General features: G+C 41.6%; 1 protein-coding gene across 8 annotated transcripts; it reads right to left on the bottom strand.

Moving 5' to 3' along the window:
• On the bottom strand, positions 1 to 26,510 carry golga2.S (golgin A2 S homeolog). Of its 8 annotated transcripts, XR_005963733.1 has the most exons (29): positions 26,333 to 26,509; positions 19,314 to 19,424; positions 18,294 to 18,374; positions 12,510 to 12,620; positions 12,194 to 12,237; positions 11,786 to 11,849; positions 10,667 to 10,720; positions 10,273 to 10,353; positions 9,443 to 9,481; positions 8,894 to 8,956; positions 8,283 to 8,376; positions 7,803 to 7,909; positions 7,335 to 7,393; positions 7,113 to 7,254; positions 6,654 to 6,743; positions 6,454 to 6,561; positions 5,806 to 5,893; positions 5,353 to 5,699; positions 4,604 to 4,717; positions 4,289 to 4,513; positions 3,808 to 3,907; positions 3,632 to 3,720; positions 3,345 to 3,501; positions 2,801 to 2,868; positions 2,291 to 2,393; positions 2,065 to 2,171; positions 1,813 to 1,969; positions 874 to 1,530; positions 1 to 612 (listed from the first exon to the last, which is right to left on the bottom strand). XR_005963733.1 is itself a non-coding variant. In XM_041574265.1 (28 exons), exons 1-28 carry the CDS (start codon positions 26,381 to 26,383, stop codon positions 1,283 to 1,285), a joined length of 3,099 nt encoding a protein of 1,032 aa, XP_041430199.1. In that variant the 5' UTR covers positions 26,384 to 26,510; the 3' UTR covers positions 1 to 1,282.
• Between the last annotated feature and the right edge of the window lie 2 nt (positions 26,511 to 26,512).

A 26,512-nucleotide genomic window follows, 5' to 3' on the forward strand; every position in this document is an offset into this window, starting at 1 on the left:
AAAAAAATTGATGTTACTGATCCTTAACGCTTTTGCAGCTTTGCATGGGCCAAACAACAGGAGGCACCAAAGGTTACACATTCAAGATATATGCATGAATTAAAAAACTGCTAACATCATGAAATCTAAAAAAGTTAAAGTGAAAAATTAACCAGGACACTGCGACATTGTACACGGTCATATGGTATATGGCCCTTTAAGCAGAGAGAAGGGCAAGGTGCAAATTCCTCAAAACCTCAATGTGTACTACTTTCAAATATAAAATAAATATGCTTCTGCTCATGTAATGCTCGTCAGTATATCATTTTTATCCACTGCTTAGGTCTAAGTCTTCTGCTACTACTTATTTAAAAACAACCTCCATATGCCTTTTATGAAGCCGGACTGATTGTAATGATACCAGTTCAGGCTGCAGAGCTGCACAATGTGCCTGACAATGTACTGGGTTCAGTCGACCATAGATATATGTTTCATTCAGGAATTTCCCCTAGAAAGACTTGAGTTTGGATACAGCTTCTATAACAATCTGCACTTTAACTTATATCTTTCATTGACCATTTTTGAGCTAAAAAATCCTTAATCCTTAACTTTTGCAGCTGTTAAAACAAAAACCTCTTCCCATGTGTATGAGATCACGCAATGCAAGAGAAGAGATTCCTTGGGCTGCATACTTACAAGCAATGTCAATCACCTGCCTTTACCCAAAGTTCTAGAATAACACATTTTTCCTGAAGGATTACTTATTATGTGAGAATGAACAACACAGAACAATCAACATGGTCATATTATCTCTTTTGTTCTGCCTGAACAGCCTTCTCCTAACAGTCTAACCCTCCACTTCATTTCCAAACCACCATTCTTCTTGTGGTCAACATCATATCAAACAGTAGTGCTTCAGATATGTATAAATCCAGAAATAAGACTTGACTATTCAAGTGGATGGGGTTGAGCCCCCTCCCCCAAGGGTAGCAGGTGAAAATAGCAGCTTTAAACTAGAGTGTGGAAACAAATCTGCACTGAATGGTATAACACATTGGTCTGTGCAATATAGGGGTTCCCTTGGGTGGAAGAAAATACTCCACATTTCACTGACTATTCACTATGGGACCCAAAATTCAGTACAGAAAGGCAACAGTTCTCCACATCCATCCCATTAATTGCCAATCTCCAGCACTCCCCCATCCCAAAGCAATCGTTTGTAATGTGTCCTTGGAGAAAATGAATCCCAGCACAAGCAGGCGTTGGCATGGCAAAAGGAGGGATGCATCGGTCAATTCCTCCCTCAAATCACCATAATTCGGACCTCGTCATTTTCGTCAGCACGGTAGAAAAAGGGGATGCATGGATTCTGCAGCAGGGCACCGGGCCGTTCCTGGGGATTCTGTATCTCATGCAAAAGTTGCATAATTTGTTTAGTGGTTGGGTCTTCTGATCCAGGGGTTGGGTTAAGTCGTTCCTGAGGAGCTGCCAAATGAGGCAATGACTGGACTTCCCGTCTCCCATCCTCTTCTAAGCCGACTTCCTCCAGAGCTACAATGAGGCAAAATGTGATTAGATAAATGATGTAGGAATAGGAGTTACGATAAGCGAGATAGAAGCAATATTCCTCTACAGTACTAGAGCTCACCACTTTTAGAATCTTATCAGACAATTTGAAATAGTTTTCAAACTGTTACCCCCTGGCTAAACAGCATCCTCTGTTGCCCCCCTGGCTAAACAACATCCTCTGTCGCCCTCCTGGCTAAACAGCATCCTCTGCTGCCCCCTCCGCCCCTCTGGCTAAACAGTAACTGCTGTTGCCCCCTGGCTTACCTCCATTCTCTTTTGCTTCAAGTTCCATAGGGTTTTCTGCTGGGAACTCTTCTGACCCTGTCTGGGGACCCTGGGTTGCTTCCATGAACCTCCTGTACCATTCATTGCGCTCAGTTACCAGCCGCATGACCAAAACTTGCAATTCCAGCAGCTTAGCCTACAAATCAGAAAGATTGCATAATTCAACTATTTGTCCTGAGGAAAACGGACTCTCGTGTGTATCTTCTCAGACACTGATAGCATAACACCCACCTTCATCTCCTCTTTGTCCTGAGCCAGTCGGCTAATGTACTCCTCCTTTTCCTTGTGACGCTGCTTCAGTATGGCTCTCTGGTTCTGATAAAGTGCAATGTATTCACCTACAGAATGCACAAATGTTAGTTTTAGTTGAGCCCATCAATTACTGAAGCGCTACTTACATTACAGCCTTAGCAATATTTTTATTTCTATACAACCATCAATTAGCGCTAGAATTTACCAATAGTGTCTGTTTCTCCTGACAGCTGAATACATCGATGCTCCAGCTCTTCTACACGCTCCTTCAGCTCCACTCTCTCTTGCATCAAGTCTGTAAACCGAAGCTGAAAGAAGAATATGATCAGCAAGTAGATTATAACAAATGCTACAAAAAAACACCAAAAGCCAACTAGTGCACAGGGTGTCTGATGACCTGAAGTTCCCACACAATAAAGCAAACAAGTTAGCTGCATAGGTAACACAACACATAAAAGTGTAATGTACACATGACAATATATGTTCAACTGGCTCTGCAATGAATAGTTATGTAACAGAATATTATGTATATCAAGAGCACATGGTCATTTGTACATATTTACCTCTTGGATAAAGAAAATCTTACTGCACCATACTCAATATACAGTCACCATACAGTGCCAAATATATTCAGGTGTTACATACTCAAGGAACTGGAACAAGAACATGCAATGAATATTTGTGCCGGACCAGCATGTAGGTTGGGATTACTCACCTGCAGTTTCTCCATGGCACTCTGTAATGCATCATACACCTCTCTGGGAATGCTATCCATACTGAGATCTATGGATTAAAAAAAAACAAAAAACATGGGGAGTTGCATAATAGTTCCAGTTTAATAGAAACCAATGCTATTAAATCCTGAAGAAGTATAATTAGTAATGGTCCAAACTTATTATACAGCCTCCTACAAACTCCCTGGCAGAACCCTTTGCAGGTTTCACTATGGATATTACCAGGCAGCAGGTAGCTAAATGTGAGCGAACATTGCAGTTCAAGACTGGTAGGCAAAAAAAAAAAAATTCTCTCCTGTCTGCTCACTTCCATGTTTTAGGCCTGGGTGAGGCTGTAGGTGAAGCTGGGGTGGATAAGGATGAGTAGCCAATATATATATAGGTGGGTATAAATAATTGTTGGCAATATTGATGCCTTATAGGTATCCTTTGCAGTTACACGGTTAAAAAGTTATATTTTGGCATTACTGAGTTAGGGATAAATAATTGAAATCAACTATTACAAGTTGCAAATATAAGTATTACCTGCTGCATGATGCATGGCTCCAGATGATTGCTGCCGCCTTATTTCCGATATCTGATGCAACAGATCTTGACAGTACCTCTTTTGCTCCATAAGTTGTCTTTCCACTTCTTCCCGCTGTCCTTGCACCTTTGTTATGGAAGTGGCTATAAATGCTACCTGCAGGCAAATATCAGGTTGGTAAAAGGGAATCATTGACAGGGAGACTGCATTATGGTAACAAAATGAGAGAGAGAAAAAATGCAGTAACAGAAAAAATGGAGGATGGATCAGTACCAGAGACACTCACCATCTCTTCTCTGTTTTCAAAATCCTCAGGGATGTCCAGTGAAGTCTTTGGAATCTCATCTTCATACACTTCACTCTCCACTCCATCTCCTGGCAGATAAATATATAGGAGTGAGACTTGCTTAAACGTGCAAGAGAACCAATATTGTTGCTAAAACAGAGCAGCTCATGCATCACCTTCCATCCTATTGAGCACTCGGCTATCTGGCTCACTACGAATCTGTAGAACTTGCACTCTCAGCTCTTGGTTTTCTTTGGCGAGAAGCTCCAGATTCTCCTGAAAGAGAAAGCAATCATATTATACTATGATAATCATATAATCATAGTATTGTACTAATGTGTGCATAATGACCCTCTTACTGACATCTTATGAAGCAGTGTGTAGGAATGGGAAAACTACTTGCTGGGGAACATGTAATGTACATAACACAGAAAGACCACTCACAAATAAAGGGTGGGACATGCTCCTTTGGTTTCATAAACACCTGTGTGTTTAGTGCATATTATGATATGTCTATCATAAGATTAAAGAAGTACATTCCTGTTGCTAACCACTGTCCTTATCAGAAAAATGTAAGATAGTAATAAGGGAAAATCGTTTAGGAAAGAAATGCTTTTCTGCCTAAAAATGTGCTGTTAGCTGTAAGTTGACACATACTCTGCTCTGTTGCAATTCCTTCAGGTGCATCTCTGCGCTGACCTTCCCCTGCACCTCCTCATGCTGCAATCTGTCCATGAGCTGAGCCTGCAGGAGATACTGCCTCTGGATCTCTTCTTTCTCAATGGAAACCTGCTGATATGCTACACTGTACTGCTGGAGGTGAGCAGAGAGCTCATCTCGCTGACTCTGCAGAAGCTGTATGTCCTGCTCCTTTGCAGCCAGCTAGTCAAGAAAGGACACAGAGAGACAAAATTAATATCACTATACACTGAATGAAACAGCATTTATAGACACACTGCGCCCATTGCTGACCTGCTCTTTAAAATCGCCCAAGGTCTCCTGTAACTGCCCCAACTTCTTGGCCAGCTCCTTTTTCACATGCTGCTCACTCTGCAATGCATTGGTGAGCTCCATGTTTTCATTTGTCTGGAAAGTTTACAGAACCGTTAGTGGATCAGTTAGTCAATGCGTTGATATACCAGGGTCACATACATGGAAGATTCAAATAAAATACTTTGAGAAAGAACAAAGGATAAAATGACCAAAAGGACAAAGAAACTGAAAACAGTATGGCAAGATATCGGAATATGTACATATTTTTGCATCCAGCTCTATTGGTACATGGAGAGCTAGGGTTATCAGAAGAATCTGATTTTTCCTGGTTCTAAGTGATTTCAGTTTTGTTCTCCTTCCTACTGGGATTGATATCAATGACTCTATAAACTAAGGTCACTGTATTTCCCATACCCAAGCATATTAAGGAGTGAGTTGAGAGAGATGCAACACAAATAATTAAAAGCAGAGGAGCTCTGGTGCTTAACTATGCATCAGTGTGGGTGCCAAATTACATTATTTGCTCCATTTCACTGGTTATCAAATGCTGGACCTGCCCCAACTATAGACAAATAAGGCTGGTCTGGCTGCTCTGTCTGGAAAGGTAAATTGACAAGAATGAGAATAATCTGCTCACTGGCATTAGCTCTGCTAAAGCATATAGATTCCTTATGAGTGCAGTTTAAACCAGAGGGTAGAAAAGAGCTCATAAATAAAGACATCCCTACCAGTTTGACAAATCCATTCTGAAGCTCGGCTAAATGTTCCTTTAGCTGCCTGTTCTGGGTCAGTGCCCTGCTGATGGTGGCTTTATCGCTTTGCATGTTTTCCAGGATCTGCTGCTTGTCTACATTTTCCTCACTCTGGCGTTGTAATGTCTTCTCCAGTTCCAGTAGCCGCTCTTCCTGTTCCTGGTTTAGCCGGCTTAGTTGACTGTTGTTATGCACCTGAGCCTGATACCTCTCCTGCAGATCACTTAAATTCTGCTGTAGCTGCTCCACCTCTCTGTGCAGGGCCAGCTCAGTTTCAGAGGGTCCTGCAGGTGGTGTGGGCTCAGTGTCCGTTGACTCAGCTGCTGAAATAGCAAAGCAATGGGATTAAAATGTTGAGTGGAGCACCACAGAGCTGGTCTGAGAAAATACTCTAAGTACATAAATATTTGGTTTCTTTGATGCACATACCGGATGCCAGCAAGAGCTCTGTAACCCTTGTCTCCAACTGTTCCACCTGTACCTGGGCAGCCTGTTTCTCCTGGCCCAAGGTCTGGATCTATGAAGGAGAGAACATAATTATAGCTGCAACTATAGGCATCATAAATATTAAAATTTTTAAATAGAGGATTTTAGCATAACACTTTTTTTGTGGTTGTTCCTCCATAAAAAGTAGTTATGGTGGAAATCTGGAAGGAAGTACAATGTTGATTTGGATACCCATGATACTATACGACTACAGCAAGATGACATTCATATCAATGTATTTATATACTAAATAAATAGTTGTTACATTTTAAAGCATCTAGTGTTGCAGTTTCATCCCTTTTTTACACACAAGCCAAAAAAAAAAAACATTTTCTTTCAACTTCAAAGAAAAATTTCAGGGAACATGATGCAAGAAAAAACGTAAACAAACAGATTTCAGAGTATGTAGGAGCATATGCTTCAAAAATATATTACAGGGCTGCTTTTGCTTGGCCCTAATGTGGCATACTTTTGAAGGCCCATATTTCAGTAGCCTAGGCACTGAAGCGATACATTTTTTTGTTAACCGGGACTTGAAGCAAATTTACTACATAGTTTTGACTGTTTAACAATCCCATTCTAGTGTCTCACCTGTTCAGAAAGAAGCCGGACTCTTTCCTGCCAGACAGCCCCCTCTTCCTTTAATTTCTCCAAGTACTGGTCACGTTCAGCTGTTAGATGTTGGATAGTCTCTGACATCTATAACCAAAGGAAGAACAAGTGTTATTTCTGAAAAACCTTTTCTACCGATTCCCTTGCTGCAGCAGAGTTTCACACGGCTCATGCACTACCTGTGTTAACTGCGCTCCAAGCTGGTCTCGCTCTTCCAAAACCATCCGAAGCTGCTGATTTGTGTCTGGTGCTCCTGTGTGATTGGAGAACTTCACATACAGCACAAAGAATAATATAAGAGTCAAGTATAAGGGACAAGATTGATGGTGTTTTGCAAGATTACTAAGAAATAAAACACATTCCCAGCTAATGATTAAGGAAATATATAATTTTGTTCTACTCATTTGTCTTGCTGAGAATCCAGCAAGCACAGCATGTTTTTATAGCATTTGTGTACTTTCTGCCTTATATATACAGCTCTATATCATCAAGATCCAATCCTGATCACATTAATCAATCATACCAGAAGGCAATTTCCTGCCTAATAAAAATTGGTGCAGGTGCACTTTAAGGAGATCTGGATATACAGTATCTCTGCTCTAGATATCTACTTGCATTTTAAACCTTCAAACTTGTACCTGTTGAATCATGAGCTCAGCCATCTCCAGCTTCTTCATAAGGTCTCCTGCCTCCAACCTCATGGATGCGTTCTCAGAAATAAGTGTGTTAAGTTTCTCAGAGAGCTCAGAATTTTGCTGCTTCAGCTCCTCATTGCTTTTACTAAACAATGGAAATGCAAAGTCAACCATCTGTGCTGGTTTGGTAACCAACCCCAAGTCCCTCAAGCAGGGTATACCCACCTATTCTTTAAGGACTCAAGTCGAAGGCTATCACGTTCCTTCTCCAGTTCCTTGTTCAGCTTAAGAGTGAAAATGAAAAAGATTTAAAGAACCAAAGCAAAAAATGATTCCATAACTGGACGAGTAACATTTTCAATGAAAGATTGTTGTTTCAGTATTGTAGAAGGAGTAGGCGGAGTTGTTTAAAGCAAGATATGGGTATATATGTATTCATAAAAAAATGACAGTCAAAAATGTGGCGTGATACGGTCAGGGACATGAGGGAGGGAAAACTTGTGTAAGGTTTGTCAATGCTAGTCAGAGTGAGCGAGAGATTACCCTGGGTACTGCAGATGTGTCCGGTCCATTTTGTATTTGGTCCATTAACATTATTGTTATCTAATATAAGGCTTGTTTCAACACCAATAAGTCTTACACAAAAATAGTCTTATTCTCAGTGAGAACTGAATAAGGCAAAAGAAAATGTACCTTTTCTGCCTGCTTCTGCTGTGCCGAGATGGAAGAGAGAGTCCGTTCCAGCTCTGTCACTCGCTGTCTGGTGGATTGTAATCGCATGGCAAGGTCCTCAGACTCCGCTGTAGAAAAATCACAGTTACCATTGCTGCTATAACATCATCTCCACATTTATACAATGAAATAGTTTTTTTTCTCTCCAATTGTTTAGTCTGTTATATTATAATTAGCAATGTCAGAGATTCACATTAACGGATGTATCTATATGAAGAGGGCTTTTCCTTCTCTTTGACAGCAGTTGGGGAGTAACCTGCATTTTTTCAGAGTTTCCATCTGCAATTTATTTTTACCCAGATGATGTGCTGCCACTCATAAATTTTCAGCTGTGTTTCCTGCCTTCTGTTTTGTCTGACCACTGGGCTTCTGTAACCCCTATTCCCTGGGCTGAAACTGAATACCGTGTGAGCTGCCTTACATACACCCACACACACGTACCTCCCTTTTGCCGTGCAGCCTGCTGTGTGTGAGATAGGGCTGTTTGCAGCTCTGATTTTTCTGAGACCAGGATGCCAATAGTCTGGATGTGAACCTGGAAGTAAAAAAAGGTATTGTAGGTCTTCACCTAGAGGAACAACTAAAGCAGTAACACAAAAACATTATTGGCATTACCACTGCCATATTATACAGCAAACCAACTCAGCCTTTCCACCCGACTTCCACACTACCACTCTGGCTTCTCGCCTGCTTTCCACACTTCCAGTCCACCTTCTTACCTGCATTCCACATCATTCTATCCCTAACCTTCCACATTGTAGCTCCATCTTTTGAAACGTTTGACACCTCATGTGATCCGGTTTCGCTCCCTCCCAGCCTTTTTAATCTATCTGCAATTTATCCTTTAGCTTTTCATATTCTTAACACACAATCTCACTAGTGATACACCAACCCATTCCACCTTATTAGCACCCCAAGATCGAATTCTCTTTTGACGTCATTTACACACTCCTGTCTTCAACATTTACCTTGCACTCCTGCACCACCTTTTCATCCAGCACTCCCAGTCTCAGGTTCCACCTTCAGCCCAAACTAGCTATAAGGTCTCTCACCTGCAGTTGTTCCCTCAGTGCACCTTGCTCCTTCACATACTTTTGTTCAAACTGCTTTTTCTCCTGTGAAAATATTATATGGTTTTTAACTGCCTAAAATTAATTCATGTACAAAAACAATAACAATGTTATTCCTTCTGATTTAGATACCAATATTCTACCCTCAATCCATTTTTAATTTGTTTCTTGCATTAAATGGATTGGTATGCACTATTTCAATTCTCTGTTGCAAGATTTGTCTGGTTGACACCAAAGACAGTATTAATTAAGTCCTGCCTTGTATTGTAGTGTGTGCTCTTGAATAAGACAGCCATCTTGAAATTATCCTAGTAAAATGCAGAAAAAAGCTACTATAAGACAATATGAATTGGTGCCTATTTTATATGGTTTGGAATTAGTTCACTTTTTTCTTCAGCTCTCCAATAAGGGAATATAAACTGCTATCTAGTTGTTATCTAGTCTTATCAAACACACTTATAATGAAAGACTTTTAATTCAACGTAATATTCGGTTTTGTTTCACATCCTGCATTTTTCAAGACTTATTTACCTTTTCCATCCGTTCTGCAATCTCTTGATTTTGTTGTTTCTGTTTAAAGAAAAATATATCAAGAATATATTCCTCATATGAACTCATCTGCATAGTTCTATACATCACTTTACACAAATAACTTCTAATTGATTTAATAAGATGCAGAGCTTCAATACATAATAAAAAAGAAAGAAGTTAAAACTGAGATGAACAATGTAGGGCCCCTTAAACAATGATGGCCTTCTAAAATCCCTAATAAGCAATTCTCAGAAGTCTGTGTGTAGTGGAAGGTTCCTGTTATACAAGTTAGGATCTAGCGCTAACAATTTCCAGATATCTAGGTTATGGTGAAGCCAACTACTCTTTTCACGAGAAATTAAAAGATGGCATCTCTAGTGCATCCAATCAGGCTGTCGCTTCTCAGATATAAAACAAAAGGAAATGCTATAAAAATGTAGTTTTAAAAAAGAATTTAAAGATGAGCTGGGCTGTCCCTAACAATTATTGAAGCCTGGAGGTAATCCCTAAAAGAGTTTGGATGATCTTGAGTGTTGCACTGACACAAAATAGCCTAAACTCCACTGGCTTCCGCCAGTTGCCCCTACACCTCTGACTCTTATCCTGTCCCCATTGCTGTGCAAGCAAGCACCACAAGTCTAGTTGCAAAGGGTTAAACATCAGGAGATGTGGCAAGTATAGGATGAGAGTTACAGCAGGACATGCAGCACAGGCAGGGAGATGCTGTTACACTGCATAAATACAGAGGCAATACATAAAGGCAGGGTATATTTTTCAAGGGGCACACAGCAGATGATGCAAGGAGGGTGCAGGGCAAATTTGGCTCTTACCAGTTCCTCTATCTTTGTACCGAGTTGCTTGTTTGTTAGATTGCTGGAGTCCAGAGCAGCAGCCAGCTCCTGGAAACGAGACTGCAGCGCATGCATTTGATTTAGGAAGAACGAAGAAAAGGGGGGAGCATAGAAGAGATATTTAGATTAAAAATATCCTCCCCAATCCATGACAAATAATTCTGCAGCACATAACAAGCTTGAGAATACCCACAGTACCTGGGGATCTCAAAAAGCTAACCATGAATGTGCTTCAGTACAGGGACTGCTAATAAGAGTGCTTAAGAGTTGCATGATTATTATTAAAGGCAGGAGACAGGTATGATAAACTGGCCAAGTAACGGAAAACAGAGGGAACAGCAGTTAATGGTAACAAGCATTGAAGGAACCTTACCTCCGTTTCTGGACTGCTAGATGAGATATTTTCTCCATTGACATAGGAATTTGACTGAAAGGCAATGAGAGATCAGAAAAAGAACTGATTTTTATTATGTTTAAAGGGCACCTGTTGCCAAAATATATTATCCCCAACCAAAGGTGCTGGCTAATAGAGCCCCCCCCCCCATGCACCCGGAGCTCTCAGTGCGAGCGGCCATGCTGGTCAGAGTGCATGAGCATAATAAGCAAGTTGCGCTCATTATGCGCATGTGTGTGCCCCTACAAGGCTGCTCGAACCGGGAGCTCCCTCCCGGTGCAGGTCTCCTAGCACTGTTACCCCAAACCGGAGTGTGGGCTCTTTTAGCTCTCTTGGTTGGGGATTATATATTATACATATATAAAATCATATATTTTCCATTAATCCCTCTCCCAGTGGGACACATGTATCTATCAACAAAAAAAATGGAAAGAAGTTAAATATAAACATAAAATATCTTAACCCCTAAATATCCTCTGTATTTGGGGAACAAATACATGTGTATTCAATTTACGTGTATAGGTAAGTGTCTGTCAGCATTTAATTTCTTTAAAGGGGCGGTTCACCTTCTAATTAACTTTTAGTATGATGTAGACAGTGATAATCTGAAAAAAACTTGCAATTGGTTTTAATTTTTTATTATTTGTGGTTTTTGAGTTATTTAGCTTTTTATTCAGAAGCTTTATTGCAATCTCAGCCATCTGGATTGCTAGGGCCCAGCTTACCCAAGCAACCATGCACTGATATTGAATAAGAGACTGGTATATGAATAGGAGGGGGCCTGAATAGAAGGATGAGTAATTAAAAGTAGCAATAAATTTGTAGCCTTACAGATCATTTGTTTTTAGATGGAGTCAGTGACCCCCATTTGAAAGCTGGAAACAGTCAGAAGAAGGCAAATAATTTAAACTATAAAAAAGAAAAATGAAGGCCAATTGAAAAGTTGCTTAGAATTAGCCATTCTATAATATACTAAAAGTTACTGTAAAGGTGACCCACCCCTTTAATCTGCACAGAAATATATGGCTGAGTTCTTTGATGTAGACAACCATGCTAGAAACTACTAGTGGGGATGAGGCCAAAAAGCAACGCACCTACCTGTGATACAAGCCCGTTAAGTTGTTCTGAAAGCTGCCGGAGGCTATCTGTTGACGAGAGAGACCTGAGGGATGACAGAGAAGACTGTAAGCTCTTGTTAATAGTTTCATGCTTATATATGTACTGTTATATGCTGCAAAACTTGTAGGCAGTACAGCATATGAATAAATAATGGTGTAAAGCTCTGATTAAACATCATATTAGTGACATTAATAATTAATAAAGTTTTTTTTCCCCATCACCTTAAATAAACTGCAATGGTTGGGGAGGCAGTTCTGATGCACTTCTCACTTCCTCTCTGGCTGGTTTTAGTGCTTGTAGCCACCAAGTGTGATATGAGCTAAAAAAAGCAGCTTATCCCTATCTTTTACTAACTTGTACTGTATTAGTGAAGCCTGTAAAACTCACCTGTTCTCAGCTGGCTGTATATTTCTTCCATCATATTCAGTTTCCTGGGAGGGAATAACAAGCAAGAGTAAATACTCTGATAGAATACTGGATACCCACCACGTAGCTAAAATTGACAGATTGCATAGCAGGAAACCCACAACTGAGAAATTGTAGCAGAGTTGCTTTGCTTAGGAAAAACAAAAGTGATATATGCATAAAGTGCTAAAGCTTCTGCCATACATGTAGCCAAGCATATATTTTGGATAAGTAGTGCCCCACGCTGGCTCTTGAAAGGACAGTAAGAGAATGGGCGCAGTGGGTGGCACTCACACACCTGGAATATGGGGTTATCAGGGTGAGACATGGTTGGGGTTTTACAATTCTCTGAGCCATCCTCGGCTAGTATGTCAGCGTCATGCGTGTTAATGTCACTATCCAAAAGGACCTGTTAGAACACACAAGGATTATTAACCAGTGCAAACTCAGATGGGAAGGGGTGGTGGTTTACATGACGAGGCAGGGGTAAAGAAAGGCACTTGGGTAAAAGAAGAATTAAAAATGCAGTGCAAATGAACATACAGACAACCTTCACTGTGCCAGCTATGCTGCTATGGGATTAGCGAGCAATAGTCATCACATGACCAGAAGTCCCCATACACAGGCCGATATATAAATTGCAGACAGATATATTTAGCAGCTTATTTGGCAGTGTATGGGGCCCCCTTCCCGATTGATATCTGTTCTCCTCAATATGATCTGAACGTTGGGGCCTTGGTCCACAATGTTTACATGATTTTCTAGTAGACTTATGGTATGAAGAGCCAAATTACAGAAAGATCAGTTATCTGGAAAATCCCAAGTCCCAAGCATTCTGGATAACAGGTCCCATATCTTTTTCAATCAGCTACTTCCTATTTGTGATCGTTTTTCTAATATTCAAATTTAAAATTTCCTTTTTCACAATATGTTTTTCTGAAACAGATCTGGGAGGGGTGCAGGTCACTGACTTTGTAAACGGTTTTAAAGTGATATCATCGGGCTAGGGGGTGGAATATCGGGCTAGGGGGTGGGTTATCGGGCTAGGGGGTGGGTTATCGGGCTAGGGGGTGGGTGTCTGCAAAAGCAGAACCCTACAGTAAACTCTAGACTTCAATTTTGGGAAAACAGTCAAAAAATGTAACTGAAAAAAGTCATTGGAAGGTAGACAGACCCTTCAAACAATATTATAGAAGCCAGCCAGTCAACAGACCTGTTGAAAGTCAGAACCAAGATCAAGCACAAAAAGAAAGGGATATTTTTAAATCTGTTTAGGGTAGAATTCTCCTTTAGACAGTCACGGACATGTATTAGCAGCACTTTGGGTGCAGCACTAGCACCTTGTAGAGATGCACAGCACAATAATAACACAGGCCTCTCTGGAAGCCGACTGACAATAGAAACATGCTGACGTTTTCTTTTTTTTGTCTTTCCATGAAACACAAACAATGAAAACACACACTATGATACACATGCAATGGATTTTTAGACACAACAATGCAGGTGTTATTTTAGGGCACAATACAGGATCTATTATTCAGCATACTTGGGGTCTGGATAATATATCCCATACCTATGCATAACAGAGGTCCAAAGAGAACCCAGTGCCCTGGTCAATCTGTGCCTATAGAAGTACCCAGTATAATGTATGTGGCTCCAAGTGGACAGAGAACGGTGCAAGTGGTTAGGCATCTATAAATGTAGATATTGCTGGACTAAGCCAAGGGGCATATTTATTAAAGTTTGAATGGTAAATTCAAATTTTTTTTTGGTCAAAACTCACAAATTCGAATTTAAAAGCACCGACACTAATTTGAATTCGAATGCAAGATTTATCAACCTCGACCGTGGAAACAGTTTCAATTCGAATATTCTCCACCTAAAACCTGCAGAGTTCATATAGAAATCAATGGCAGAAGTCCCTCGAAAGCTTCAAAGCAGAAAAAGGAGAAAAGGCACAAGATACACAGCAGATAGCAGATAAGATGTCTAATAGAATACAATGGTATTCTGCAGAGGACATCTGTTATCTACGATGTAACCTTTGCATTGAATGGCCGCCCCCATGGCTACGCAGCAGCTTCTTCATATAAACTATAGTAGTACCTATCTGTCATCTACTGTGTATCCTGTGCTTGAATGGCTGTCCCTATGGCTACACAGCAGCTGGTTTACAAAAACTATAGTAGTGATTCTGAAGCAAACATACCAGTTTTACCAGTGCAGTGCAAGACTACATTATATTCTATCTACATTACAACATTTTAATTTGTTGGTGTTGTTTTTCCTTTAAAAGAATCCCAAGGGGTAGATAAGGGGCGTAACTCTCCTGCCTATGAAGATTACCTGTCTGACAGGCAGGACTAGGAAGGTGTGAGTGTATAGAGGGAAACTGCAGATGTGGCTGCCTCCATTAACTCACAGACTATGAGTAAGGGCTTGATCAGTCTAGAGCAGGGGTGTCCAAACTACGGCCCGCGGGCCAAATGCGGCCCGATATCCATTTTATATTGGCCCGCAGCATGCAAAAATCCCTCCCCCCTCTCAGCATCTAGAAGAAAAAAGTTTCCTACCACTTGTCATTGGGGGGCGGAACCTACAGTGCTTCAGTGTAGACGCGAGGAAGCTTGTCCTAAACTCCGCTCTCCCCTCCCCGTGACTGGAGTTTAGTGTAGTTCGGGGAGGGAGGGAGGGGGGCAGTAAACAACAAAGCATGGCTCCATTTCCCTTCTACACTGCTGCCTAACCTGGCCTGGATTTCGTGCATCTGATGAACTGTGAGTAACTGCTCGGTGCTTGGCTTGGGGGAGGGGTGGATTTAGTGAGGCCAAATCTAGTGTGTGATTTACTGTGTGTGACTGTGTGTGTGTCTCACTGTCTGTATGTGTGTGTATCTGTCTGTATGTGTGTCACTGTGTGTGTGTGTCACTGTGTGTATCTTCCTGTATGTGTTTCACTGTGTGTGTGTGTCACTGTGTGTATCTGTCTGTATGTGTTTCACTGTGTGTGTGTCACTGTATGTTTGTGTGTCACTGTGTGTGTGTCTCACTGTCTGTATGTGTGTGTCACTGTATGTTTGTGTGTCACTGTGTGTGTTTGTGTGTATCTGTCTGTATGTGTTTCACTGTATGTTTGTGTGTCACTGTGTGTGTGTGTGTCTCACTGTCTGTATGTGTGTGTCACTGTATGTATGTGTCACTGTGTGTGTGTGTATCTGTCTGTATGTGTGTCACTGTGTGTGTATGTGTTTCACTGTCTGTATGTGTTTCACTGTGTGTGTGTTACTTATTTACAATTTGTAAAATGAACATGTTAATCAGGGGGTGTGGTCACAAAATGGGCGTGGCCAGTGAGTGGCCCGGCTGTTTGTATATTTTACCGCATATGGCCCTTGGAGAAAAAAGTTTGGACACCCCTGGTCTAGAGCAGGGGTCCCCAACCTTTTGTAGCCGCGAACCACATTCAAATGAAAAGAAAGTTGGAGAGCAACACAAGCATGCATAACCTTCCTGAGTGGTGCAAAATATGGGCTGTGATTGGCTATTAGTAGCCCCTATGTGGACTGGCAGACTACATCATCCTCTGTTTGGCTGGAAAAATAGTTTTTATGAAGCTAAATCTTGCCTTCAAGCAAGGAATTAAAAAAAATAGCACTTGCTTTGAGGCCACTGGGAGCAACAGCCAAGATTTTGGTGAGCAACATGTTGCTCCTGAGCTACTGGTTGGGGATCACTGGTCTAGAGAGTAGGGTGTTACCATCTATTTCCTTACTTTCTAATATACAGCAAGGCATGATAGATATATATATATATTTCTCCGAGGGCAGGTATATGGTTTCACATAAAACCTACAGGGATTTGGCCTGCACCTCTGCTAAAATTTCTACTGTGCAAGTGTGGAGAAATTCCACCTTAAAGCCGCAGGTAAATGCACGTAGAGAAGAGACACGTATTCCCTTGATTCAGTAGGAGCTTTATTCTCTGACGTACAAAGAAAATAAGATTTAAATAGAACACATACCAATGTAGTAGATTTCAACTCACACCGAAGGATACATTGTTACCCATATTACATAAAATGTTGACTACGTGTACGAATTGCAGGGGTGTTTCGTTAAACGGAATCTTTACCTAATAACTTTTTATTGTTTGCTTGCAAAAACAAAGACGATGTTATTCTAAGCAACTTTCCAATATAATGTATATTAATTACACATTTTCAATAGTTTGAAAGCCATCACCAGTGGTGTAACTAGAGTGCACCGGGCCGCCCTGCAAAAAAATCTTTAGAGGGGCCCAGCGCACTTCGATCCCCATCCTCCCATTCACTTCCCTGCTGACTCCGCCCATGCCCTGCCCCGACTCGCGTCCCCCTTTTCTCGTCGGTAACAGAGCAGTTGGGGAGGAGGGGGTTTTCTTATTAGCTATAGAGGAAGCAGACCACACAGTCCAGCCCCCTGTGCTTGCAAGATCTGCTTCCTCTATAGTTACACTACTGGCTATCACTAAATGTAATGGTTACTGCTAAAAGCATTCTGGATGTTTATATTCTCTGCACTCCTGGTCCTGACTCATGAAACAAACGCAGCAGATGCCAACTGATTAACAGCCTTGGAAGAGAACAGACTACTGCCACTTCTCACTGGGATCAATGGGAAGCAATACCCAGAGATCAAAATGAACCCAACCATGCACAGATATGTCATACGGAATCACTAGAAGCACAGCTGTGCCAAGTGATATAAAAAAGCGGACACTGTAACCGGCAGTGCTCTCCAGTTTTTTTAATCCGTACCGAACAATAGGCAGCAATTTTGATTGCTACAGGTTACATTGCGTGACATGCCTGGCCTCAAGCAAATATAAAATTACAACTGAAAGGGGACCTGTCACCCTAACAAATAATTCCAAATTATTTTCTATCATGTTAGTTGAGCAAAATAAACTTTACTTACACTGTATTTATTATTTAAATTTTGTTTCCTTCTGTCTTGAAATTAAACAATCACAGCAAGCAGGCAGCTGCCATTTTGTGGTAAGGGAAATTGTTTATCACCCCAAAATCTTGTGTATGCACCAGAATGGGGGACCTAATGTCCATGAGCAGTGCCCTACACAATTATAGAGCCTGAGGAAGGAAGGGGGAATGTGAGGAGAGCAGTGACATCTAGAAAGTGCAGAATGGAAAGTGAAAGTAATTGACTGCCCCTCCTCTATGCCTCGGGCAGGTAATATTTGATTGACAGTTCAGATATTTAAACACCTTTATAACAGGTATGTTTAAATGACAAAAATTGTTTGTGTTCCATATTTAATTTACAAAGGGCTTTTTATTATGCAGCTTTTTGTGTGTAGTTGACAGGTCCACTTTAAAGGAAAACAACCCCTGAATTATGAAAAGTCCTACCTACTAAAAAAGATAGGCCCCCTTCCCTGCTTACCCTCACATAGTTCAATAGGTCTGAAAATGTCTCTAAAATTTTGCCCACCTTACAGTGCTGAGTAAGCGCAGTAGAGCTTATGGGCACCATCTTCTGGATGTTCGGAGTTCCTTCGGGTCCTCTTCGGAGTTTCTTTGGAGTTCCTTCGGGTCCTCTTCGGAAATTTCCGGCACTTTTGGCGCATGCGCAGTCGGAACACTCCAGAAGACTGCTCCATCTCCGTATGTGCCAGTACAGCGCTCTATTACAGACTCGTGATCCGGAAAATGGCGCCCACGAGCTCCACTGCACTTACTCTGCACTGTTGGGAGGGAAAATTTTAGGGACATTTTCAGACCTATTTTACTATGCGCGTGGGAGCAGGGAAGGGGGACTATCTTGCTTAGTAGGTAGGGGCTTTTCTTAATTCTTGGGTCGAGTTCTCCTTTAAAGGGGAAGTCCACCTTGCAATAAACTATTAGCATGCAACAAGGATCCTTACACAAGCTACAGTTGCTCTCAAAGCAAAGACAGAAAAAAAATACAGAAAAAAAACCATTAAAAACTGGTGATGAGATAAAAACCAAAATGCCATGAGTAGTTTGGGGAGATCCAACACAAAAAGGAAGCACAAATCCAGCAGTCTTTCCCAGGCTGTCTCACCTTCATAGTGCCCAGTGAAGGGACGGATACCCCATTGGATCTATGAAGATCTGACACCAGCCCCTTCAGAAAGGACTGTATCTAAAAGTAGGAGGAGATTGAAGGAGAGAGAAAAGAAATCTGCTCATTTTGGAAAGGTGGAAAAGAATATAAAGAGCCGATGGTTTCACTGTTGTGTCTTGCAAGGAGAACTGCAGGTTCGTATAATAGTGATTGCAATTATGGAAACAAGCATTAAAGGAGAACTCAACCCCCCCACTAATAAAAACCCCATAGCCAAAACCATACATAGTCCCCCCCCTCCATGATCCCCGACCCCCCGCATAGGTGATTATCCCTGAAAGTTCCCCTAATCCGATGCTTGCCTACAGGTGCAGAGTAAGAGCAGCGGAGCTCATTGGAGCCATATTCCAGGTCTTCTGTATTCTCCGGTTCCTCTTCCCTTCATTAATTTCCGTCACTTTTGCCACATGCGCAGTTGCTACGAACAGGACGCCTGCATCAACTGCGCATGCACCAATACGGCGATCACTTGCCGAAGAAATCCGAAGTGCCAGAACATGGCTCTCATGAACTCCGCTGTGCTTACTCTGCACCTATCGGCACTTATAGGTGTGATCACCTGTGTTGGGGGATCAGGGAGGGAGGGGACTATGTAGTTTGGTAGAGGTTTTTATTAGTGTGTGGGGGGGTGAGTTCTACATTAATCTTGTGCCACCATATTTATTCTGCTCCCTGGTGTTCCTTATATGGGCACCAGCCAAAGGGTTAGCAGTTTTGCTCACTGGTTGGTGCTTGACAAATTGGCACCCATCAATGATCTTAAATATACTTGCACTTTAATGCATACAATTTAGAGCTAATAGAACAAAGATGGAAATTACAGACGGATAAGACTTTTCTCAGTGAAAAGCAAGAAGTCTGCCTCTGTTTATTTAGCATTGCTGTATATATATGCAATGAAGCGTTGCACCACATAGGGCAGGATGATCAATGAATGAGCAGGATCACTTGACTCACTGGGTCTGGAGACAGCCGTGCTGGATTATCAGGATCAGATTCTTTGGACTTTTTCTTCTTCTTGCCTCCCGTCGGTGCTGGAGTGGTCGTCTTCTGCTGATACTCCTTCAGCTGTGGATAAAAAATGGGAAAGAGTTATACCATGCTTAGCTATGGCTAAAGGGGAAGCAAACCAGGTGAGAGGACTTCTCTCCTATAACTCTACAGTTTCTAACTATACTTCTCTGTGCCACTTTGTATACAAGTCAGTTTGGGGGTTATTGGGGTATTGTTGCTTTAATTTCACTTATCTCTTCCTGCCCGTCATCAGGCAATCATCACTTGAAAAGGAAAAATATTGCAGGAAGTCTTCAAATAACGGAGCACCAAGGAAGTCAATGTCCATTCATTAAAAGAATTGTAGTTTATTGACCATATATTATGGGCTGCCCGCATTATGCATTTCGTGGCTTCCCGCCACTTCCTCAGAAGCTATCGACAGCATCATACCGATTACAATTAAAGGAACTGTAACAGTAAAACAATTTTTTTATTAAAAAAAAAAAAACATTCTACCTACACTAATAATAGATCTTCCCTGCATAAAGTGTATTAATATCAATGCTTTATTAAAAAAATACTATGCGAAAACAGTACTTACCGTCTACTGAAAAACGGCGATAGGGTGACTCATCTGCGCTCCACATCTTCCCCCTAACCTGACTTCTGCCAAAACCAGAAGCTAAGGGATACAGCTGTGACAGCAAAGGGAAGACTACTTACAGCTCAAAGACTTCAGCAGCACTAAGGACACATAATGCCTCCTGTTGCAACCAATTTTCAAGCTTTCTCTATGTAACCCATTCTAACACATCGTACAAGCCGGACTTTGCGGGATTCCCTCTTTTCCCCCAGTTTACCTCGTAGTGGCAGGACTGTGGAACAGACCAATGACACCGGGATTGCTGCCAACAATTGCAGCGTCTTTACAGTTAGTGCCGCAAAAAGATAACAGCCGGGAGTCGGCGCTAAACACATGGAACGCCTGTCCGCAGCCCCCCAATTCCCTAAGAATCCAGCCTCACACCTGAGAAGAGGGGGGAAAAAAAGCCGGCCATTGCCCCACAACCTTTGCAACCTTGCAAAGGCAGCACAGGCTTTGAGAACTACCTCACTATCACAGTCAAAGCAGCCAGTGAGGCTACAGCTGGAAAGCCACCTGTTGCAGCCACTGTTTGAGACAGTCGTCCAGAGAGAATGCAGCAACTCACAGCCGTGATCCAGCCTCCATGTGCAGTCTGCTTCCTTTTTACTGCCTGGTGAGTGACTTTGCTCCAGCATGTTGAGCAGCTGAGGATGTTGAATTGTCACAAACAATGGTTGCAGGTTGTGGGGCAATGGCTGGCTCTGGTTCCGTTTTTATCCCTCTTCTGAGGCGTGAGGCTGGATTCTTGGGTAATTGGGGGGCTGCGGATGGGCGTTCTTTGTGTTTAGTGCTGACTCCCGGCTTTGTTATCTTGTTGCGGCACTAACTGTAGATCCCGGTGTCATGGGTCTTATGTTGCTCCACGCCTTTAGGTTCGCCGATCTTTGATAACTGGAAACTTTTAATAGGGGCCTTAGTCTCTGCCGCCAGATGCTTTGAGGGGCTCTTGTCTGAGCTGGGGTAGGAGTTTCTGCCCGAGGTGCTGACTTCTTATTCTCCTCAGGTACAATGGGCATGTCATTAGCTGCCTGCAAGCCTGGGAAAGAGAACTGGGGCAGTGATAAGTTCCACAGTCCCGCCACTACAAGGTAAGCTGGGAAAAAAGAGGAGATCGCTGCCACTTCCCACAAAGTCCAGCTTGTAAGCTGTGTTAGAATGGGTTACTCAGAGAAAGCTTGAAAAATAGTGACAACAGGAGGCATTTTGTGTCCTTAGTGCTGCTGAACTCTTTGAGCTGTCAGTAGTGTTCCCGCCGATGTCACAGCTGTATCGCTTAGCTTCCAGTTTTGGCAGAAGTAGGGTTAGGGGGAAGATGTGGAGCGCAGATCTGCAGAGAGAGTCGCCCTATCGCCGTTTTTCAGTAGACAGGAAGCAGTGTTTTCTCACAGTATTTTTTTTAATAAAGCATTGATATTAATAAACTTCATGCAGGGTAGATCTATTAGTGTGGGTAGAATGGATTTTTTTTAATAAAATAATTTTTAGTGTTACAGTTCCTTTAACAAGTGAAGCATACAACATAGTATCAAAAGTGATAAGAAATAACATAAACTTGAAACATTAGTATCAACTTCCCCCTCCTAGGTATAAAGTTTAACAATGTTACATATAACTATTTATTGATTAAATTTAAACTGCAACCATAATGGTTACACAAGTAATTATTCCACTTCCAAACGGAGGGTACTACGAGCCCTTAAAGAGATACGGACATCAGGAAATAACCTTTTCTGTTATCTATCATGACATCGTCTTTAAATGCTATTTATAATTTTGCCATAAAAGTACTTGCCTTCCTTTCCCTGAAGCGTTTCGTATCCACCAATACGTATCGGTGGATATGAAATGCGTCAGGGAACAGATGCTTTTAATATGTTGGAAATAAACATTTACTCCTTTAATTCAACGGGTGAATGGAGTGCTCTTCAAACTTTTTCTCCTGATTGTGTCTCACAACAATAATTTTCTTTCCTGATCCTCTTTCCTTATGTTACATTTCAGCTGACCTATAATCTGAGACTGTATCCTCATGACACCTTCATGTTCTTCCTGGATGTGCTTAGCTACAGCAGATTTATAGTCCTTTCGTCTGAAGGATGAAACGTTCCAATATGCATGTACCCACTTTCCTTACCATCTTTCCCACATATTGGGAACCACAGAAACACGTCACTAAATACACAACACCCTTTGATACACAATTTAAATAATTCTTTATCTCATAAGTTCTCCCTGTGTTCATGGCAGTAAATTCCTTGGAAGTTTTTAAATAATGACAAGATTTATATATTGACCTGCCACACTTATAGTAACCTTTACATCTAAGCCAAGAACTAGAGGCCTCTGATTTCCTGGAATTATAAAGACTTTTAGATACCCATGATGCTATGTTCCTATTTTTCTTAAACACAAAGGATGGTCGTGTATCCAAGAGTTTAACTAGTACAAGTTCTTGGAGCAGCACTCCCCAATATTTTTTGATGCTATGTTGAATAGACGAGCTTCCCTAACAAAAATTGTACAAAAACGTATAGGGGAATAATTCAACATATTGCTCGTATCAGATTTAGTCTGTTTCATGTTCCTCCCTGATAAAGTAGTTCTATCCATCGCCACTGCCTTCTCATAGGCTACCCTTACCACCTTCATGTCATAACCCCACTCAACATCATAACTTGTTTGTGGAAGGAGTCTCATGAGGAACAGACAAACAACTAGATGGATGGACACTCCCAGAGTAAAATTAGTTAAGAGTTGGGGTAATTGGTTTTTTGAAGAGGTCTGTACAGACAAATATGCATAATGTGAGTCTCCATAGTGAAGGTGAGTTCCTCCACTTTGCTGTTATAATATTGGACAAACTCATTCAAAGATACCTCAACCCCTTCCCATATGCCTATACAGTCATCAATATAGCGAAAAATATATTGCAGAACTGCCTATGTGGAAGAGGGCAAATGATTTGTTGCTGGGTTGCATGAGTTTCCGATACGAAACCTAGTTCACTAGTGCAATGAGCACAATAGCTGAATTTCTTAAAGTGGTTGTTCCCCTTTAAATTAACTTTTAGTATGATGTGGAGAGTGATATTCTGAGACAATTTGCAATTGGTTTTCGTTTTTTATCATTTGTGGTTTTTGAATTATTTAGCTTTTTATTCAGAAGCTCTCCAGTTTGCAATTTTAGCAGTCTGGTTGCTAGGATGCAAATTACCCTAGTAACCATACATTGATTTTAACAATTGACTGGAATATGAATAGAAGAGGGACTGAATAGAAAGAGGAGTAATAAAAAGTACCAATAACAATACATGTGTGGCCTTACAGAGCATTTGATTTTAGATGGGGTCAGTAACCACTATTTGAAAGCTGGAAAAAGGCAAATAATTCAAAAACTGTTAAAAATAAACAATAAAGACCAGTTAAAAAAGCTGCTTAGAGTTGGCCATTCTACAACATTCTAAAAGTAAACTTAAAGGTGAACCACTCCTTTAAAGTTACCAAAGGCGGCCTTTTGCCACCCATTGTAACTAGCTGCTCACTGCCGCCTCATAGCAGGAGCAGACCTGGTCATAGGCATTAACAGATGTGTATAAGAAACGGATCCGCACACACGCTGATAAATGCAGTCGGGGAATATCCCCTTTTATTCAGCCACCAAACATCAATGTTTCGGGGGGGGGGGAACACCCACCCTTCATCAACGGAAGGAACGCACCACCAACTGCAGGATTGGTGAACTACAGGTGTGCGGTAGGAGAATTACATTGCATAGGCATTAACAGGCCATTGGATCAGGGCTAGAGCTTTCAGCAATCCCAACAGCCAAGATGTGGATCAAAAACATATGTATGGACAGAGCCTGCAGTTCGACACTAAGGTCAAATATGGTAATAACTAACCTGGTAGGCACAGATATGATGGAAAATAAATTCTATTGCAGACATTAGGTGACAACTCCTAACATGCTAGAGAAAGATGCAGAAATTTGTAGTGCCATAACAGGATCCATCTTTTTATTCTATATCAGACATTTAGTAGTAAAGTTACACCTCCTATGGTTCAGCAAGGCACCACTTCTTCTATAAAGCACGATAGCCTTATTGTACAGGAACATTCCAGCCTTGCCAATACTTCTTTTGCATTCCATTAGTCTCTCTCTATCAGTTAATATTCCCTTCATGTCAACTCTCCCCTTATTTCCCTTCTGCAACCTGTCAGCACCCTCAAATTCCACTACATTTGCCTGACCCCCCCACACACACAAAAATGCAGATTCTTTCTAATCTAGACTGAACTAACAGATGCACTAGTGAGAGAGAATTTTGTTGTGACTGGGCGTGTGCCATAGAATAGGATTAGATGCAGCTGCCGAATCCAGGTTCTATGCCACTGACTCAGTTCTAAATTGGGTCAAAAATGCAGGCATGCATAAGGCCTTAATTAGGAGCCACTAATTCTTTGGCTTGGCAACTGCCTTCCATAATGCCTCACCTCAAACAGACATACCTACTCTCCCTTATCTATGTGCGGTTTCTAAATGACAATGACGGAACAGTATTCATCTGATCATATCCCATAATAATAATGAGCAGTTACGGAGATGCCTGATCTGCGGAGGACTTTTGAAGCTGCAAAGAGAATAACAAAAAAAAAAGGAAACTGCATTTCGTATATATGCTAACGAATATTACTAACTATATATATTTTACGTATGCCTTCCATCAAAAATTAAAGTGAATAAAGTACCCCTTATTGTAAAATATTAGGGTATTATAAGTAACTGAGGAGTTCCATGACCATATACAAACACAGGGCCGAAGGCCAAGTGTTTTTATACAAATCATTGAACTCCGAGGTGACTTCTTATATCCTTATATTTTGCAACAGGGGGTACTTTATTATAATACACAAGCTTCAGTAAGTCATGTGACAGAAATGACATCACTAAGCAGGAAGTGGAAGAGAAGGGAGGGACTATTAGGGATTTTGCATAAATATTTAATAAATCAGACTGAAACACTACTTTTTTAAGCACAATTCTTCTAGATCTAAATGAGTATGACGCACTGGTACATTCTTATTTTTTACGCAAAATGTCTCCTTTAAATATTCATTTTTAGCACCATGTAAAAGCTAAACCATATATTACTCATAATTGCCTACAAAATTAGGGTTTTTTAATTTATCCTATACATCTCCTTTAAAGCGTTTTAAAGGAATGACAATATAATGTCGTTTTGCAGTGCACTGGTAAAACTGGTGAGTTTGCATCAGAAACTCGACTATAGTTTATATAAACAAGCTGCTGTGTAGCCATGGGGGCAGCCATTCAAGCACAGGATACACAGTAGATAACAGATAAGTTCTGAAAAATGATATTGTATACTACAAAGCTTATCTGTTATCTGCTGTGTATCCTGTGCCTTTTCTCCTTTTTCAGCTTTGAATGGCGGCCCCCATGGCTACACAGCAGCTTGTTTATATAAACTATAGTAGAGTTTCTGCAGCAAACACACCAGTTGTACCAGTGCAGGGCGACAATAGATTATAATGTCTTCTTTTAAAACGCTTTTATTTTAAATGTTGAAGCAGTCCTAAGTGGACAGGATTTTCGAACCTGAGCACATACACAGGCAGATAACTCCATTGAAAGTGGGCTAATCATCTGTCGAAATCTGCCCCTGTATGGCCACCTGAAGACTCTCAAGCTGCAGAGGAAATACTTTTCAAAAACTGCCCCTGCACACCTGCACGCCAACAATAACCTGAGCAATATCACTGGAGAAACCCTGCACATGCCAAGTAGTAAAGGGCCCAGTGAGGCTCTTGTAAATAAGAATATTCTATATGTTTATTACTCGCACATGTATAGTCCATACAAATATATATGGGCCCTGTAAGATCTAGTCATCCCAATAAACCCTGCCATTCACACCAGAGATAGATCAGCCCAATACACCCTGCCATTCACACCAGAGATATGTGAGCTGTACTACAAGTCCCAGCAAGCACTGCCAGGCAATAAAGGCTGGGGGCAGCAACTAAACAAGAAGATCAAGGCCACTGCTCAGCCCCATGCTTTGGCAGCCTTCACATGTCAGTTGTCCGTCCCTGTGGAATACCAGCCCCCTCCTCATTTCTAGCCATACGCCTTACCCCAGTCACTACGAGGCACAACACCCCCTCCCTGTCAATATTCCGGCCTATAATGCCCAACTCAGCAGGCGAACACTCGATTCAACCATTCCAACTACGCCACATAGATCCGAAAACCAAACCAATAGTCTCCCTCATTTCCGATCCCCCTGACCCGCTTTGTCCAGACAGTTTACCTTCCGCCGGGCCGACGCCAGTTTGTTCTGCCTGCTCCCGTCTGCCATCATGGGTCCGGCCGGGGGAACACGTCACCGCATGCCCAGAATGCACTGCGCCTGCGCGCTACCACATCGCCCTACACTTGCTGGGAAAGCGAGAACGCGCACCCACTGACGTCACTGCCAGCTGTACAATCC

This window comes from Xenopus laevis, chromosome 8S, assembly GCF_017654675.1.
Source record: "Xenopus laevis strain J_2021 chromosome 8S, Xenopus_laevis_v10.1, whole genome shotgun sequence".
In the NCBI taxonomy this organism is placed as follows: Eukaryota; Metazoa; Chordata; class Amphibia; order Anura; family Pipidae; genus Xenopus; species Xenopus laevis.

What these genes read in the sequence shown, in the direction of transcription:
- golga2.S (XM_041574264.1), bottom strand. Translation starts at nt 26,383, where the DNA reads ATGATGGCAGACGGGAGCAGGCAGAACAAACTGGCGTCGGCCCGGCGG. An exon ending in GGCTGCACGGCAAAAGGGAG is followed by an intron (nt 7,910 to 8,282) that starts GTACGTGTGTGT and finishes ATTTTTCTACAG; the next exon opens with CGGAGTCTGAGGACCTTGCC. An exon ending in TGAAGCAAAAGAGAATGGAG is followed by an intron (nt 1,531 to 1,812) that starts GTAAGCCAGGGG and finishes GCCTCATTGTAG; the next exon opens with CTCTGGAGGAAGTCGGCTTA.